The following is a 15,925-nucleotide window of genomic DNA, read 5'->3' on the forward strand; positions in this document are numbered from 1 at the left end:
CCGGGGATTATAAGCACGTTTTCTGATTTACCTTCTTTGTTTATCCTCGTTTACTAACGATTATAATGATTAAGTAAATACTTTTGTTTTGTATTTCGTGTAAATTTATAAATTTCGTGTTCTTATCTAAAATTCTCCTTCACTTTTTGAATTTCTGTGGTTTCTAAACATATAAATAAAAATCAATTTTCTTTTCAAGCCCTGGATAAAAACTTAACTAAGCGAAAAGTGAATGCCGGCGATAACGCGCCGAAAATAGTTAGTCACTTGGAGTCGAGATTTGTTAGGGATGGCGATGCAGTGAATCTGGCTTGTCGCATAATTGGAGCTCAACATTTCGATGTCGTGTGGCTGCATAATAACAAAGAGATAAAGCCGAGCAAGGATTTCCAATACACCAACGAGGCCAATATATATCGATTACAAATTGCAGAGATATTTCCCGAAGATGGCGGCACCTACACTTGCGAGGCCTTCAATGATGTAGGCGAATCATTCAGTACCTGCACAATAAATGTAACAGTGCCAGGAGACGAGTCTAAGCAGCCGGCCTTTGTTAAGTTTCCCACGTCTGTTTCGATACTTGAGGGAGAGGGTACCACATTTGAATGCGAAATAGATTCTGAGCTCATAAATTTGGTTTGGTTGAAAGATGGCAAACCCATTGACGAAACACTTCCACGTTACTCATTTACAAAGGATGGTCACCGATACTCTTTTGCAGTGGCAAAGTGTAATATGGACGATGTCGGTCAATACCAAGCTAAAGCGGTATCTAAGAAGGCCGAAAGTATATGTGCGTTCTCGATGAACGTTCACACAGCCGAATCCTAAGCTACTTCGGATAGAAATTACATTGTTAGAAAAAAGATAAAAACAGCACATATATGGTATATACATATATATACATATGTCAAAATTTGACTGCTCATCAAAAGTCACATTCATCATTCAAATATCTATACATAGGCGTTTATGTATATAAGTATATGTAAAGTTTATGCATTTCAACCAAATCGTCCATAATTCTGCAACATTATATGTTTACTCACAAATCATAATTCACGCATTATACGTAGAAATACTTTTAATCAAAAAAATAATATGTAAGAGAAATTTATTGTAATAGAAAACCTTCATATTTTGATGAACTCACAGGTACTGATCGAAAATAACGAGACCTTCGCTACTTGAGTGACTTCTGGCATCCTCAACAATAAGATCTAAACCTCATTAGCCATTCAAGTAGTTGAAACCTCTACTTCTCGGACAGAATTCTGTATGACTTACGAAACATAAAGACAAATGTACGCGGGCTCTATTTGACATAAAAATAAATGTAAAATTCATTACACAAATTTAAAGTTATAATTATTTCATTTGGTTTCCACGTTATCTACAAGGTGTATTTATCATAAATTTGAATTCCTTACCTGCGTTGGAAAAGACATGGCCAAATCGACTGGGCTATTGAACTTGCTTATTAATATATTTCACTGTACAGGAAGCGTTTTCTTGTTACACACTTTTACTCTACCAAGCTAGATGTCGTACATGTTTATTTTCACATTATTCTCAACAGACGTCATGGCTCCTGGCAGAAAGTTTGACACACCTCCACCTGACAAAGGGAAGTAATAAAAACACAAAAATTCATTAAATTTGTTAGTCTAGTTATCTTGATTTCTACATCCCGCTGTTATTTCATTCTATCGTTTTTCTAACACAATAGCTTCCTATTAATTGAACATGAAATAATGATTTTTTAATCCGCATTCAATTTAATATTGTAATAAGTGGGAGTGCCTTAAACATTTTATAGATTACGTCTGGCCTTTTTAATAAACATCTTAAACCTCTATCAAATAAAAAAATTGGACAAATTCGGCTTCACGCATTCAAAAAAGCATGAAACCTTAAAATCAAAAATTATTTTAATGAAAGACAATTGGAGATTTTTCTTACTGACTTAAAATTGCGATTCTCTTTATTGCCCATGGTAAAGTCAATTAAACGGGATACCTTCATAATACTATTCAAGTGAATAATAACAACTAAAGTTCTTGGAGTAACATATCATCGTTATCAACTGTATAATTACAAGCGATTACGTCATCCAGTCAAAAACTGACCAAATACCTACCAAAAATGGTTACCACCACACAAAGGAGCACCAAACAAAGAGACAGGACGGTGCTGGAGGCATTTGCAGGGCTTGCGCAACTGAACTAAGGGACACATTAAGGCGGACCGGAATTGACTCAGTGATTAACCTAACTTTCGTCAAAGGATCGATGTATTGGCATACTAAAAGGAGTGTTAGCGAGAAGTACATTACCAACGACTACTTGACAATCATCTACGAACTGGGACGTTAAGACAGGCTAGAGTCCACCCAGCTGTTCAGAGTAGGACGATGTACAAATCGAACTCTATGTCCACGTATACTGAGCTGTTTGTACCACCGGTGAGTTGAGTTGAACTTATGACAGACAGTTCAGTGAAGACTCATCTGAAGTCTACGTGTAATTCCAGCATACAAGTTAGAATGATCCATAACCTACATAAAGGCCCAGCCAACTGGTGAATCTCGGAGATTGAAACGGCTAATCTCTACTCTAGGCGTCGCCACCGACGCAAAGAATTGCAGGCTCCTTTGCCGAGAGGCAAAAAGAATACAGTGTCCGCAGGAAAACCCCCAAGCGTGTCATTCGGGAGAGCAAGAAAAATGCTTCCTGGACATATGGGGACTCAGCTAATCGTGACCCTTCGGTTAGCGGTAGGTAGTCAAAAAGACGAACATGACGCCTATGTCTTTCGACCCGAAAAAATTGCTCAATAAAGGCACCAAATGGAAAGGAGCCACCAAGGCCACTGCCTGATGGTCAGCCTGGACATTGGAAACGTTTTCAATTCACCGCTGTCTAAATATGTGTTTAGACAAACTATATTTATGGGCTGCAATAAACATGTCACGGGACAGCATAAGTGGAAACTACAGATGAGTACGATTGCAGCGGCCTATTGCCGGAGTGTCAAGTGACATGACCACGCGGGAGTCCTCAAACATAGATTTAAGAATAAAACTCAGCTGCATTTACCAACGCAGACTGCGGCGTCTTACAAGCGCTGCATTATATAATTAGATGATAAGAACCTATGTAAGAATGAATAAAAGGCGATGCCCTCGCAGCAGCGAGTCAGTTAGATTCAAACACCCGAATTGAACTCAATAAGTGTACGCACAAGTGTATAGTGTGTACATTTTGGTCCTTCGAGCCGTATTCTGTTGTTTCCCCCACCAGTGGTAAGAAACATTTTGGTCCTTCGAGAAGTTCTGTTGTTTTCCCCCACCAGTGGTAAGAAACACAGAAGAAAAAACCAGCGCTTCGAAGAGAAAGAGCAAGGTTATTCGAGTGATTCTGTTGTTTCCCCCACCAGTGGTAAGATATACCAAGCGGATCAAAATTATCTGATACCGCATCAGCTCGGAGCGCCAGTCCAGTTGATAATCTGGTTCAACTGGTGGATCAACAGATGAGCCTAATCTACGAAACCCTAGATAGTTCAAGTGAGATTGAACTAGTCAAGCAGATGGCAATGATGAAAAGTCATTGGTCCAACGTGACGGACACACCGAAACTGCTTGAAAACAAGTATAACAGAACTGCCTTTGATCAAGATGAGGCCGACATTCTGCAAGCTGAAGTGGCCGCCTTAGAGATGGTACTTCAAATGAAGTTGGAACAGTTCCAAATTCCAACTACGACGTGCCAGAACTCCCAAAAGTGGACCTTCCAGAGCCTGCTTAAAAGGAGAAACTCAAATGGTGGTTAGCCATTTGATAACGGGATCAGCGGCTAGCTATACAGCAGCGTGGGAGCTTATCTGCAAACGCTATGAGAATAGCAGAAAAATATTCTCCCAACACTTCAACAAATTAATGGAACTGGAGTGCTTGCTGCCCCATGATGAGAAAAAGTTAAGGAAGTTTTTGGATACTGCCACTGAGAGCATATTCATCATAAAAGAAAAAGGAAAAATAGAATGCTCTGCTGACGTAATTTTAGCAGAAATTCTACTGCGGAAATTTTCGCCAGAAGCCTTACAGCTGTATGAACAGCATGTAAAAAAGGCAAGAGCTATACAGTCCTTGCAAGACGTACTGGAGTTTATTGAGCAACAATACAACTCAGTAAATGCCATTACGAAAAATACCGCTCAGTTTGCTACAAGAAAAGTGCAAGTAAGATCGTGTGCCTTTTGCTCTAAGGATGGCCACGATATGATAAAGTGTCTCAAATTCAGAGCACAATCTATTGAAAAAAGGAAAGAATTCGTTCAAAAGAACAGCATGTGCTTTAGATGCTTTGGAAAGCATAATGCTATCGACTGCAGAAAGGAAATTACATGCAATCGATGCTCCAAAGGACACAACAGCCTTCTTCATGAAGACAACAAACGCAATATCAACAGCAATAGCCTCAAGCAAGGCCAAGACACACTATTGGCTACAGCTGTTGTTTTAGTGAAAAACAAAGCTGGAGGTTACAACGAGTTGAGGGCGCTTATTGACGGTGGATCCCAGAAGACGCTGATTTCAGAGGAAGCAGCTCAAATATTAAGGATTCCCAGAATAAGGAGTACTATAGAGGTCGAATGTATCTCCGAGACTGCTCAATTATCCAAAAATAGCTTCCACCTGACGATCAAACCAAAAATTCCAAGCAGCTTCAAAACATCAACGGAAGCATTGGTTTTACCAACACTCCATAGAGCCCTTCCCAGCAAAAAGTTTGATATTGATATCAACAAAGAGTGGAAGGGCTACAGGCTAGCAGATCCACGATTCAACGAGCCAAGCAGAATTGACATGGTGATAGGTGTGGATCTATTTCCCCTGATTGTGATGGAGAAAATAAAAACCGTGAATGGAATCTTGGGACAGAAAACCAGATTTGGATGGATTGTGTCCGGAAATATACCTCGAGCAGCAAAGCAAAAAATAATAAGTGCCAGTACAACAATAAATCTAAAGGACCTGGAACGCTTTTGGGAATTGGAAGATCAGGCCGATGATACAATTACAGACAATGCAGAATGCGAAAGAAAATTCCAAGAAACAACTGTCACCAACGAGGAAGGCAGATTTGTGGTTTCAATTCCATTCCACAAAGAGGCAAAGCTGGGAGACTCTCGCAAACAGGCAATGGCAAGGCTTATGCAAATGGAAAAGAAGTTTCAAAAAAACCCAAAGAACTGGGCTGCATACAACGAATTCATGAAAGAATACTCAGATAATGGAACAAACTTCGTGGGAGCTTCAAGAGTATTTGTAGCTGCCATTAAAAACAATAATGAGTTAGCACCAACGCTAGAAAAAGAAGGCATCAAATGGCACTTTATTTCCCCGGGAAGCCACCACATGGCAGGTTTATGGGAAGCCGCTGTAAAATCAGTATAGCATCACCTTAAACGAGTTATTGGTGAAAACAGCTTTACATATGAAGAATTCGCATCGCTGCTATGTCAAATCGAAGCAGTGCTAAACTCGCGTCCATTAGTCACTGTAAGGAGCGAAAACGATGGTGAGGACATATTAACGCCGGGTCATTTTCTGGTGGGAAGACCTCTAATTGGAGCTCCTGAACATGTTGACGAAAGTAGGACAATCAGCTCTTTGGATAGATGAAAGCTTATTCAACGCATCAGAGGTGATTTTTGGAAGAAATGGAAAGAGGAGTATCTGGTGTCATTGCAACAGCGAAACAAATGGCGCCAAGAAAAGCCGAATCTGAAGGAGGGACAGCTGGTTCTTATAAAACATGAGAACACTCACCCTGCAAAATGGCCAATGGGAAGAATCATTAGTACGACTAAAGGACAAGACGATAAAGTCCGGGTAGTCACGGTAAAAACAAACGATGGGGAAGTAAAAAGATCGCTAAACAAGATCTGTCAACTTCCTGTTAGCGAAGCAAAACCATCTGGAGCTGCAACGCCATCTATAACGGAGTCAACGCATAAATGAGAGACGACTACTGGCCGTACACTTTTCCCCCCGGAGAATGTCTAAATACCATATGTGTTTAGACATAAGTAGCCAAACTATATTTATGGGCTGCAATAAACATGTCACGGGACAGCATAAGTGGAAACTACAGATGAGTACGATTGCAGCGGCCTATTGCCGGAGTGTCAAGTGACATGACCACGCGGGAGTCCTCAAACATAGATTTAAGAATAAAACTCAGCTGCATTTACCAACGCAGACTGCGGCGTCTTACAAGCGCTGCATTATATAATTAGATGATAAGAACCTATGTAAGAATGGATAAAAGGCGATGCCCTCGCAGCAGCGAGTCAGTTAGATTCAAACACCCGAATTGAACTCAATAAGTGTACGCACAAGTGTATAGTGTGTACAACCGCAATGGGTCCGAATCCTGGTCGAGCTATACGGTTTTGGTAAAAACATTAAATTTTCTTTATTGTAACACACACATTTATTAAAACGTACATCAACCAACTTAATGACTACAATACGTTGAGTTAAAAAAAAGAGAGAGGATATCGTGAATACATAACAGGACAAAGAAAAAAAATTTTTTAACTATTGATAAAAACCATTACTGCTTCAGAACTTAAGAGACATTTTGTCTTCTTGTCCACAAAGGTCCAGGGTGTTTTTGGTTTAAGCCATCGGGTCATCGGGTTAGCCAATGCCATGTGGTTAATGCGAGCTGTGAGGCGTTCGTTGTATCGGCTTGAGTGACGGTTGATCTGTTCTCTGCAGTGGGAATATGGAGTTCATATGCAAGGGCCTATGGTCTGACCTTTCATTGAGATGTTCCACGGTTGCGACTCGCCGTACAAGTCCATAAATTCTTTACCAAAAGCGTAACCGGTACATTAAAACACTGCAGATCTAAAGTTAACACGCTCCCTACTCCTATTATTCTGCTAAGATTTATTCCCCAAAATATTATAGAGAATGTGGTTCGCAAGCTTATCGGTTTTCGGGTTTCCTTGTCTTGATATGATCGTAGAGAATCAAGAATCAGGATTCCCTTCTTGGGTAAACCCTTGGCAATTATTGTCCATAACCTCAGTTTTTAAAAGAGCTTGGCAAAATGTTTCCCACAGCGACGTGAAATTTTATGATCAATGGAATGTGATCAGAGTAAAGCTCAAGGCCCTCTATAGACAGCAAAAGTCAATCAATTGTTTGTGTTCTTTGGCTGTATAGATGGGCTGTATGCATGGGCCCTTCTGTAGCAAGGACATGGAAACTTGAACAGACATGAGTCTGCGAGTGCTCTTCCGCGGGTGGATGAGTTTCGAGACCCCACGGATGATGGGGTCCCCAGAATTAGAACTTTGTTCCCAGGTCGTCGAAGAGCTTTTTGAAGTCGTCAGTAGAGCATTGAAAATATGGTGGACAATAGATGCACGCAATGGCTATTTCACCAAGGTTTTGGATTTAATTCAAGTACCGCCATTTAAGACAAGACAATAGTTTGACGTACGACCTAGAGCAAGTGTTGGTTGGGCTACGTTAATAATTGTGATAATTTTGAGACAAGGCGTATCATGGACACCATCATTTGGAATGGCATGCCAATCTGAGAAACTAGGATCGATAGTCTTTCCTTGGATTGGTCATTGAACATTTGCTGGGATGTGGCACTTTTGCGTAGACTTGCAATATGCTAAAAACAAAAAAACGATAAAACCTTAATAGGTGGCTGTGTGGTTTTCGCAACAGTTAACACGTTAAACATCCCTTATACATCCAAGCCTTGTTTCAGACCACATCTAATATGGGCATATGGGAATATTTTGGCAACAATTTTTGGTGTTTTTAAATGCTTGGCACCGATATATATCAACGTTTTTTAAGGGACTTCAACTTGAAACTCGTTGCCGACAAAGTGTTTTAATATCGTGGACTTCCTTGCTATTAGCTGACGGTGACAATTCAACAACTACTAGGTTGGCGAACTTGGTTTTGTGGAAGCGGTTTTTAGGTCTAGGTCTATTAACAAATTGCACCGTCTGGCCATTCAAGGTAAGACTCTTTCTTAACAGCAAAGGAATGAATCAGAAGGCATAATGGAGACAACGTTTTTCTGATGATATTTTAGGGAGTATTGCTGTTGGTATTATGGCTGATAGTTCCTTTCAAACTCTGACAACGAAGAATTAAGTGCCTGACTCATTTTCTGTAGTTTTCGTACCTCAGAGGCGCTGATGTTAAACTCATCATCGGAGTCCGAAGGACCAGGCATAATACAGTGGTCCGAAAATTAAGAAAACAAATTTGGCTAACGACGCTCTCACTGACTGTATCGAGTGCCATCTCTCTCCTAAGAATATAAAGTGAAGTTAATGTGCCTAATCATAGAGAAGAATTGGCGATATTTTAAACAAATTAATTGATTTTAAATTTCTAGCCGATTGATAAGCCGTCGGTCGCTCTCAGTCGGCGAGCACATAGGCATCTTAAAAAATATTAGATATGTAAGGCGCAACGGAACATGCAAAGCAAATTATGTTGGCAAAAAAGAGACGGGGACGAGCAAAAGGCGAGCAAAATACCAATAAGAGAACGAAATGGATTAACGGATTACGTTTCTAAAAGGAACACGATCTTTTTCGTGATTTTTATTGGGTGCCAATTTCTAAGCAAATTGTAATTATTTTTGAATTAAATTCAATATGGATTCATTTTATAAGCAACATTTATGCTAAAAGATCAACCCCCCACCATGTGGATCAGGAAGTCTTTTTTTAAATAAAATTTATTGGGAAACTAGAAGGTTAGTTTATATACAATTATACATCAAGTGTTATATTTATAAATTTAATTAATTTTCTTAAAGTGGAAAAAATTTACATTTTTTAAAAGTACAAAGTAACGAAAATTCTTATTGCGAACCAAATTTATTTTTCCTTTTTTGTTATATTTTATTCCTGTTAGATATAGAATTAACCAACCGTGCTGTGATCTGATCAAAACGTACTAAGTGTATACTAAATAAGATTAAATGTAAGTTAAAAATATTTTTTAACGTATTATATTTTGCTACACGCCTTCTCATGTTTTTTGTTTCGGAAATGCTATCACACAGCGTGAAAGAAACGTTAAATTTATTCAAGCAAAACGTAAGGCAAAACAATTAGGGGCTCATTGTTGTACGATTTTAACTGAAGAACTTGATGCCATTCTTTGAATTGTTGAATCCTAGTTAATTTTTTATCAGCAATACTGGTAGAGGCCAAATCTGAAGATGTTTTAATCCCAGTACAGTGCTCAATGCCAAGTGATGGCAGCTTCTCTGTTGAATCCAACGATTTGATCGATTTCGCACTAATGTTACTGAGCTCATGGGATAAGTTTACACCTAAGTTGTTATTGTTACAATATCTTGTAATAGCATCCTCATTCTCAGGTTTTAATGATTCCAGCGATGTTATATGCGGAGATGATTCCATATTGCCAGATGCATTTTTCGTGTTCGTCCGTAGACTGTCAACAAATATTGAATTAAAAGATTCTAGCATTTTGTTGTTTTGAAAATCATTGCAATAATCAACCGAATCGTTTGTTGCGTGTATTTCATCCTGAATATCTATATCACTATCGCCCAATGAAGTTAACATTGAGTCTTCATCACTTTCGAATTTGAACTCAGAAATCGCAGTTGCGGCACACGTTTCAGTCTCAGTTTTTAAATTATGGTTATTGTAAGCTGAACATTTTTTTACATTAGCTTTTTTAACAGAAGAAGTATTTTCAACTTCGCTATCATCATCATAACTCGAGCTGCTGCTACTGCTATAATTTATTATTCTTTCCCTTATGCCTGAAGTATTATCCCTAGACAATTCGTGAGGGAAAAATAGTTTGTTGTGTAGCTTAGAATTTGCCAATATACATGGTGGATTTGATTTCAAATGAAATAAATGTTTTAATTCTAGATCAATAAATTTAGTTTGACTTTTGTCAGATTTTCGAAATATTCTGCGATAGGCAGAACATCGAGACTGATGGACAATTCTGTTCGATTTCGACAAATCCTCTTTTTCTTTTTGTGGAATTTCTGTTATACTTTGTGATATATTTGTATCTTCCAGACAAAAGTCTAGAATCGATTTTTTCAAATTTGCTGCATCTGATGTAGATGAAGGAGAAAATGCATTCATAGAGTTAGCTGGAGAATTAATTTTACTTGGAGTTTTTTTTATTGTCAATACAATGTGATTTCTGCAATTTTCCCCATCACCTGCTGGACGTTGAACAATAGCATATTCTTCATTATTACTGTTTCCGTATTCATTTTTATAATCATTTTCCATTCCATTTTCGCTGTCACTGCTGTTTAAATTTCTATGCAGATTTGAACAAGTTCCATTTACAGCAGCCTTTATTCGTTTTCGATAATGTTTCTTCTTTTTTGAATCATCCTCTAAATATATTCTTCTTTTTCTTCTATTCATATCTGAATTTCTACTGTTTAATTGAATGCTTTTATTTTGCTGATTTTTGATTATATTGTGTTGATCTTCCTTGCTATCGGAGTAGCCACTACTGCTAGAACTGCTATATGGACTGTTTTCTTGACAACCGTGATTACTGCTTTTATCGCTGATTTCGTCATTACGCACTTTATCATCGGCCAGCTTTAGTAAATTATAACTGATGGCATTACCGGAGAATGATTGCGACGGCGGTAATTGTTCGCCGTTGGTATTGACTTGCATTGGCACATGGTTTTCATTATGGCTGTAAATAGCAGAAGTTGTACCATCGATTTTAACATTTAGCGGGTTGCAGTTTTTAAAGGAAGCTTTCATATTTTCGAGGCTTTCAAAATTCTTAGCTATATTATCATTCGCAGTGGACAAGCTAACAAAATTTTTAAGCCTTCGTCTAGCTCTTCGACACGTTGGTAAACACTTTGCAACACCAAGAAACGGTGAAAATAAAGATGTAAATTTTTTTACCCTATAAGGTTTAATACTTTTAAGTGAACTTAGATCTTTTCTTATTCGATCTGATGTTAGAAGTCCATATTTAGGAACAACATCAGCTCCATTAGTCACCGTGTACGATTCCATGGTATCCATAATTGTGTGCTTAGGTTGAAAACTTGTAAATGATTCCACACTATCCCAATTACCATTTATGTTTGGTATATAATAATTGTGCAACGCATTAATGTGAAAGCTGGTCACTTTGTTTGTTTGTATATAAAACCTTTGCCTTGCCAAGCAATCCGGATCTTCGTGAACTGTAAAAGCAGGAATAGCATTTTGTGTTTCACTTTTTTCTCTTTCTTGATTCGAATTATCTTGTTGAGCATCATCGCTGAAATTGATATTAAACGAAACATTTTGTGCAGATGCACCAAAATGAATGTTTTTGGTATCTGATTTATTATTTTTTAACTCTTCGGCTCTGGCAATAGGCTTTCGAATTTCATCCATAATTAAATTTAATGGATCGTCGTTATCATCAAAATCTAGATCAAATATGGACTTTACCAATTTTGGCTGAGTGTCAATTACTTCACCATTAATAGAGCGTTGTGAAGTAGGAAAATTATCTTGATTGTGACAAGAAAGGTTGTCTTTAGAATTTAAACTTATTTTTGCATTCTTCGACTGGTCATCTAAAGTGCAATTATTCGATTCTCCTAATGTTCCTTCAACCTCTTCGATAACTATGCAAGTACATGGTATTATTTTTTCTTGGTACACCCTCTCAATTTCAATTATACTCAGCGGGCTGTTTAAGCTGTGAATTAGATGCATTAGTTGAGTGGTGATATTATTAACCTTTTTGGGAATCAAGTTTTCCCGATTATTAGCTAAAGGTAAGCTCTGAACAGAATTGCTATTGCTATCTAACGAAGTACATTCCTTTATCTCTTGTGATTTATTACTATCGTGTGATGGATCTGAAGTGACGGTATCACTATCAGTATTTGCCAGATCTGTAAAGAGAGAAATGTTTACATTAAACAAGAGAGAATGCTATAATCGAGTTTTCCGACTATCTGATACCCGTTACTCAGGGGGAGTATTGGGGAATAGATTAAGAAAAAATTTAAAAATTAAACGTCACCAGTTTGGAGGCCTTAGGGTGTTAGAGTGGGCGTGCCAAAAATAATTTTTGGCAAATCGATAGAAATTTACGCTTAGGGTATAATTAAGTTGTGACAAAATATCCATTAATTTTTAAAAAAGATGGGCGGGTATAATTATGTTCCCGGACCTATGAGTCATGCTCAAGATCATTTGTACCAATCTAGAAAACGCCTTACTCGTAGCGCAAAGTCATATATATATATGTATATATACTAGTGTAGGGTATAATAATCATATTACTCAACAGATATATGCGCATATATGAGCAAGTAAAAAATATATATAAAAGGGCTGTTCAAAAACCGGGAAAGTATTTTTTTGGATACAGAGTAAGCGATGGCATCTCGGTTACTTTAATTTATTTTTGCGAAAAAGTAACGAACATTCTTATATCATACAGGTCTAATCTGCGTCATCGATTTTCCAACAATTAGTTGCTCTTACCATCTATTTTACTTGCGAAGATAGCACTGCCAGATAAAGTTTCCAATATATGTGGAGAATGCATTGAAGTGTCTGGAAAGATTGTGGTACAATTTAATTGTGAAAATTTAGCATTTACGAAAAACAACCTGAGCAAGATGAAGTTTGTCTCGGAAATGTGGTATGCGAAGTCAGATCTCGATTTGTTGACGAATTTGAAAGATTACTCGCAGATGATTGCATAGAAACACTTAATTTTCTGCTCTGAATTTCATTAAAAAGTTCTTTTGTAGTCTTAACTTTTTTAACAGAGCCACCAAAAAATATTTGTTGAGACAGGCTTGATGATTCCTTTGCAATAAGTGCGTCTACTCCTTTTGATCCTTTTTTCCTACCACGTCGTTTTGGGATCTGGGAAGGCGATTCGCTTTCCAAATACTCATGTCTAGTATTTGACTCATAGCCGACAGCGGACATAGGCATCTGATTCGCGGTTGCATTAGTTAACTGAGCATCAAATAAATGTTCAGCTTTCTTTACTTCGTCTACAGTTGAAGGCGATAGACGACTACATGATGCGTTTGAGTCGTAAGCACTATACTCATCAATTTTGCGTTTCCCTGACTCGGTGCTTCGAAACAAATGGTCAACCGCCTTAAACCGACCGGTAAAGGTCAATTCGTTTGAGTTTAGTCGAGATTTATTCTGCGAATAACTTAATGTAGCATCTCCAGATACAATTGAGCTCATAGAACTGTTTGAAAGGGAAAATATTTCTGAAAATATAAATACATTTTTTTAATATTTATATTAAAAAATTTTTAAATGAAATGTGTTGAATATAGCAACGGCGAGCAACGGTTAATTCGTTTTTGAGTGTTTTCGCTACTGATCGTCGATCACTCTTTGTTCGCATATTCTAACGCTGTTTAGTTACCAATAAACTTCTGCGCTGTAAACACGCATAATAAAATGTTTATAGGTATAATGTTTAAATAAGTAGTCACTTTTAAATTTACTGTATTTACTGTATTATGTATAAAAAAATAAAAAAACTAATTATCTGTGTCTGAACAAACCCAATGGCCCGCAACTATGGAAAAAATCTCATCAGAATGTTTGTACCAAAACATTACTGAGAGTGATATATGTACATACAAACATGCGAGTGACCGTTTTGGTGACTTTGTAGGCGCGTGACCAAAGTGTTTTCGGTATACCAATACCAAGCCAAACAATGAAACGAAGAAAAATCAAAAAAAATTTTAACAAGCGTGGCAGTTTTTGGCGATTTGTGGGCGTTAGAAAAGCGTTGGAGATGAGGAAATGCAATTGCGTTACAAACATCCTCTGCGAGGAGCTTAAAGAAGCTGGGTTCGGAAAAATAGAAATTAAGACTTTTTTTTGCCCGCCAATAACTTTTTTTTTGTTCACGAAAGTTTTCGAAAATCAAGTTTGACTTTTTTCCAAAACTTTTTTTTTATTTTCGAAAAACGTCGTACTTTTTCGAAAATTCTTATCTCAAAAACTGGACGTGGGCAAAAAAACGAATTGGCAAACGATTCCAGCTTTCAAATTTAAAAAATTTGATTTTTCTGATTTTAGCTTCTTTGAGCTTCTGTAAGGGTAATGATAGACAATCAAACAAAAATACAAATGAATCATACCCGAATCTGTTGTCAGAGCGGCCTGTTGAAACGTGTCGCTGACTTTTGCACCAAATCTTGTATTTGTTGCGACCTGTCCTTCTCTTTCCTTACTTCTTTTTTCCTTTTTTAATTTGCGTTGCCGTGAGCTTGGTGTAGATGGTGTTGGAAGTGGCGCAGGAACAATTGAGTTAAATTTTTTTGGATTTAACGAACTGTTATTGTCATTCTCATCGGAATCCGAAGCTATGTCAATAACAACTGAAGTTTCGTTTATCTTCACGGTGCTGTCTTCGGTCAAGTTGATCACGGAATTTATTGAATGATCTATGACGATCGGCTGAGGAGAGGCCACGTGGCGACTTCGGATGGCATGCGAATGTCGCCGATCCTTGTGAGTATGAAATGTCGTTATAGCGATGTTTTCGTGGCGATCGCTATCTTTTATACTATTTACAAGGTTGGAGAAGTTCGGATGAAGTAGGGTATGTTCACCCAAAAGCGGAGGCTCCGCAGAGTCGATATTTGAATGCATATCTGAAACTATTTGCTGCGAAGGAGCAATTGGTTCTGTAATAAAGCTGTTGATAGGGGACTTAACCAAATTTAATGCTGGTTGTGAAGATGAAATTTGACTGGGATGTGCCAAATATTCAGTGGCGGTTTGCTGAATTCCTACCATTTCCCGCCACTTTTTCAGCAAAGATTTTGCACGTCGAGCCAAATGCTCATTCTTAGTCCTTCTTCTGAGCTGATTTATGTACTTAGCCAATCTGGTGGCCTCCAACTGCTCCTTGGTGATAGTTGTACCCTCCAATGCACATATGACACAGAGCACTGCGTCCATATTGACGACCTGAAAATATCTTTATATTAACTGATTTGTTGATAAGGTAATACGTTTTCTTACATCGTAGTTTTGATCAAGTGCCTGGGATAGGTGAGTCGTAAGTTCCTGGATTTCGATTTGGTTCATTTATATCTTGCGGTGTGTAAAGATTGCCCTGATCCAGATTCAAGGGACGGCGAAATGCAAATACTGTCCAAGTTAGAAAAATTAGGAAAGTATCCGCGGTAGAAAATTAAAAGTAATAAGGTGTATTCACTTCACGTTGTTGCAAAACATATAATAAAGTTTGAAGACCCAGCAGTTGAAAAAGTATAATGTCCGAGTTAGTAGCGTGTCTGTGAAACACTCACACCAATACAAGACGTATATTGCTCAAACGTTATGCTTACAACTAAAATGTGCACACTTCGAATGTAAAGTCTGTGCTTCCTCAGCGCACTTCCTTGAATATGAAAATTTGTATTTCTCCAAAAATAACGTAAATTAATAATTTATGGTCGACGTCCCGACTTTATCACAATTCGCCATTTTTACCAATGACAGCTGCACTTTAAGGGTGGTAGAAAATCGATAAGTATTAAAGAATTATCGATACACTTTCACGTGAATATCTTCAAACAGGAAGGCCTGATCATACTAGTATCCAACAGAATTAAAGAGGAATTGTGTTCATGATGGCATGAAAACCTAAAAGATTATACAAAGAAAATAAACGCCAATTTTTGGTCCAAAAGGGGGAAATATACCAGAGCAGAAAATGAAGGTTTTGTTGCTTTGTCGTTTTGGATTTTTCCCGTTGTCCAATAAAGAATGATTTTTTAAGTGTGTTATGATGTGTAAAAAACAAGTG

At 37.8% G+C, this 15,925-nt stretch overlaps 2 protein-coding genes across 14 annotated transcripts in view; one reads left to right on the forward strand and one right to left on the reverse strand.

Annotated features, from left to right (window-relative positions):
• LOC117146327 (twitchin) overlaps positions 1 to 1,358 on the forward strand; it is a 50,732-nt gene extending 49,374 nt beyond the window's left edge. For all 12 annotated transcript variants that reach the window (XM_033312408.1, XM_033312405.1, XM_033312407.1 and 9 more), the window contains one exon: positions 200 to 1,358. In XM_033312408.1, coding sequence (XP_033168299.1) covers positions 200 to 834 — 635 coding nt within the window. In that variant the 3' untranslated portion in view covers positions 835 to 1,358. The remainder of the gene's footprint in view (positions 1 to 199) is intronic.
• A 7,386-nt stretch (positions 1,359 to 8,744) lies between these two features.
• LOC117146241 (mediator of RNA polymerase II transcription subunit 26) lies at positions 8,745 to 15,621 on the reverse strand. Of its 2 annotated transcripts, XM_033312158.1 has the most exons (6): positions 15,465 to 15,621; positions 15,136 to 15,264; positions 14,247 to 15,081; positions 12,729 to 13,355; positions 12,601 to 12,672; positions 8,745 to 12,002 (listed from the first exon to the last, which is right to left on the reverse strand). In XM_033312158.1, the coding sequence occupies exons 2-6, from the start codon at positions 15,199 to 15,201 to the stop codon at positions 9,154 to 9,156; spliced, it is 4,449 nt and encodes a 1,482-aa protein (XP_033168049.1). In that variant the 5' UTR covers positions 15,202 to 15,264; positions 15,465 to 15,621; the 3' UTR covers positions 8,745 to 9,153. The 2 variants fall into 2 exon arrangements, with proteins under 2 accessions (XP_033168049.1, XP_033168050.1); XM_033312159.1 differs by lacking the exon at positions 15,465 to 15,621 and having other exon boundaries at positions 15,136 to 15,442.
• Between the last annotated feature and the right edge of the window lie 304 nt (positions 15,622 to 15,925).

Source organism: Drosophila mauritiana, chromosome 4, assembly GCF_004382145.1.
Source record: "Drosophila mauritiana strain mau12 chromosome 4, ASM438214v1, whole genome shotgun sequence".
Lineage (NCBI taxonomy): Eukaryota > Metazoa > Arthropoda > Insecta > Diptera > Drosophilidae > Drosophila > Drosophila mauritiana.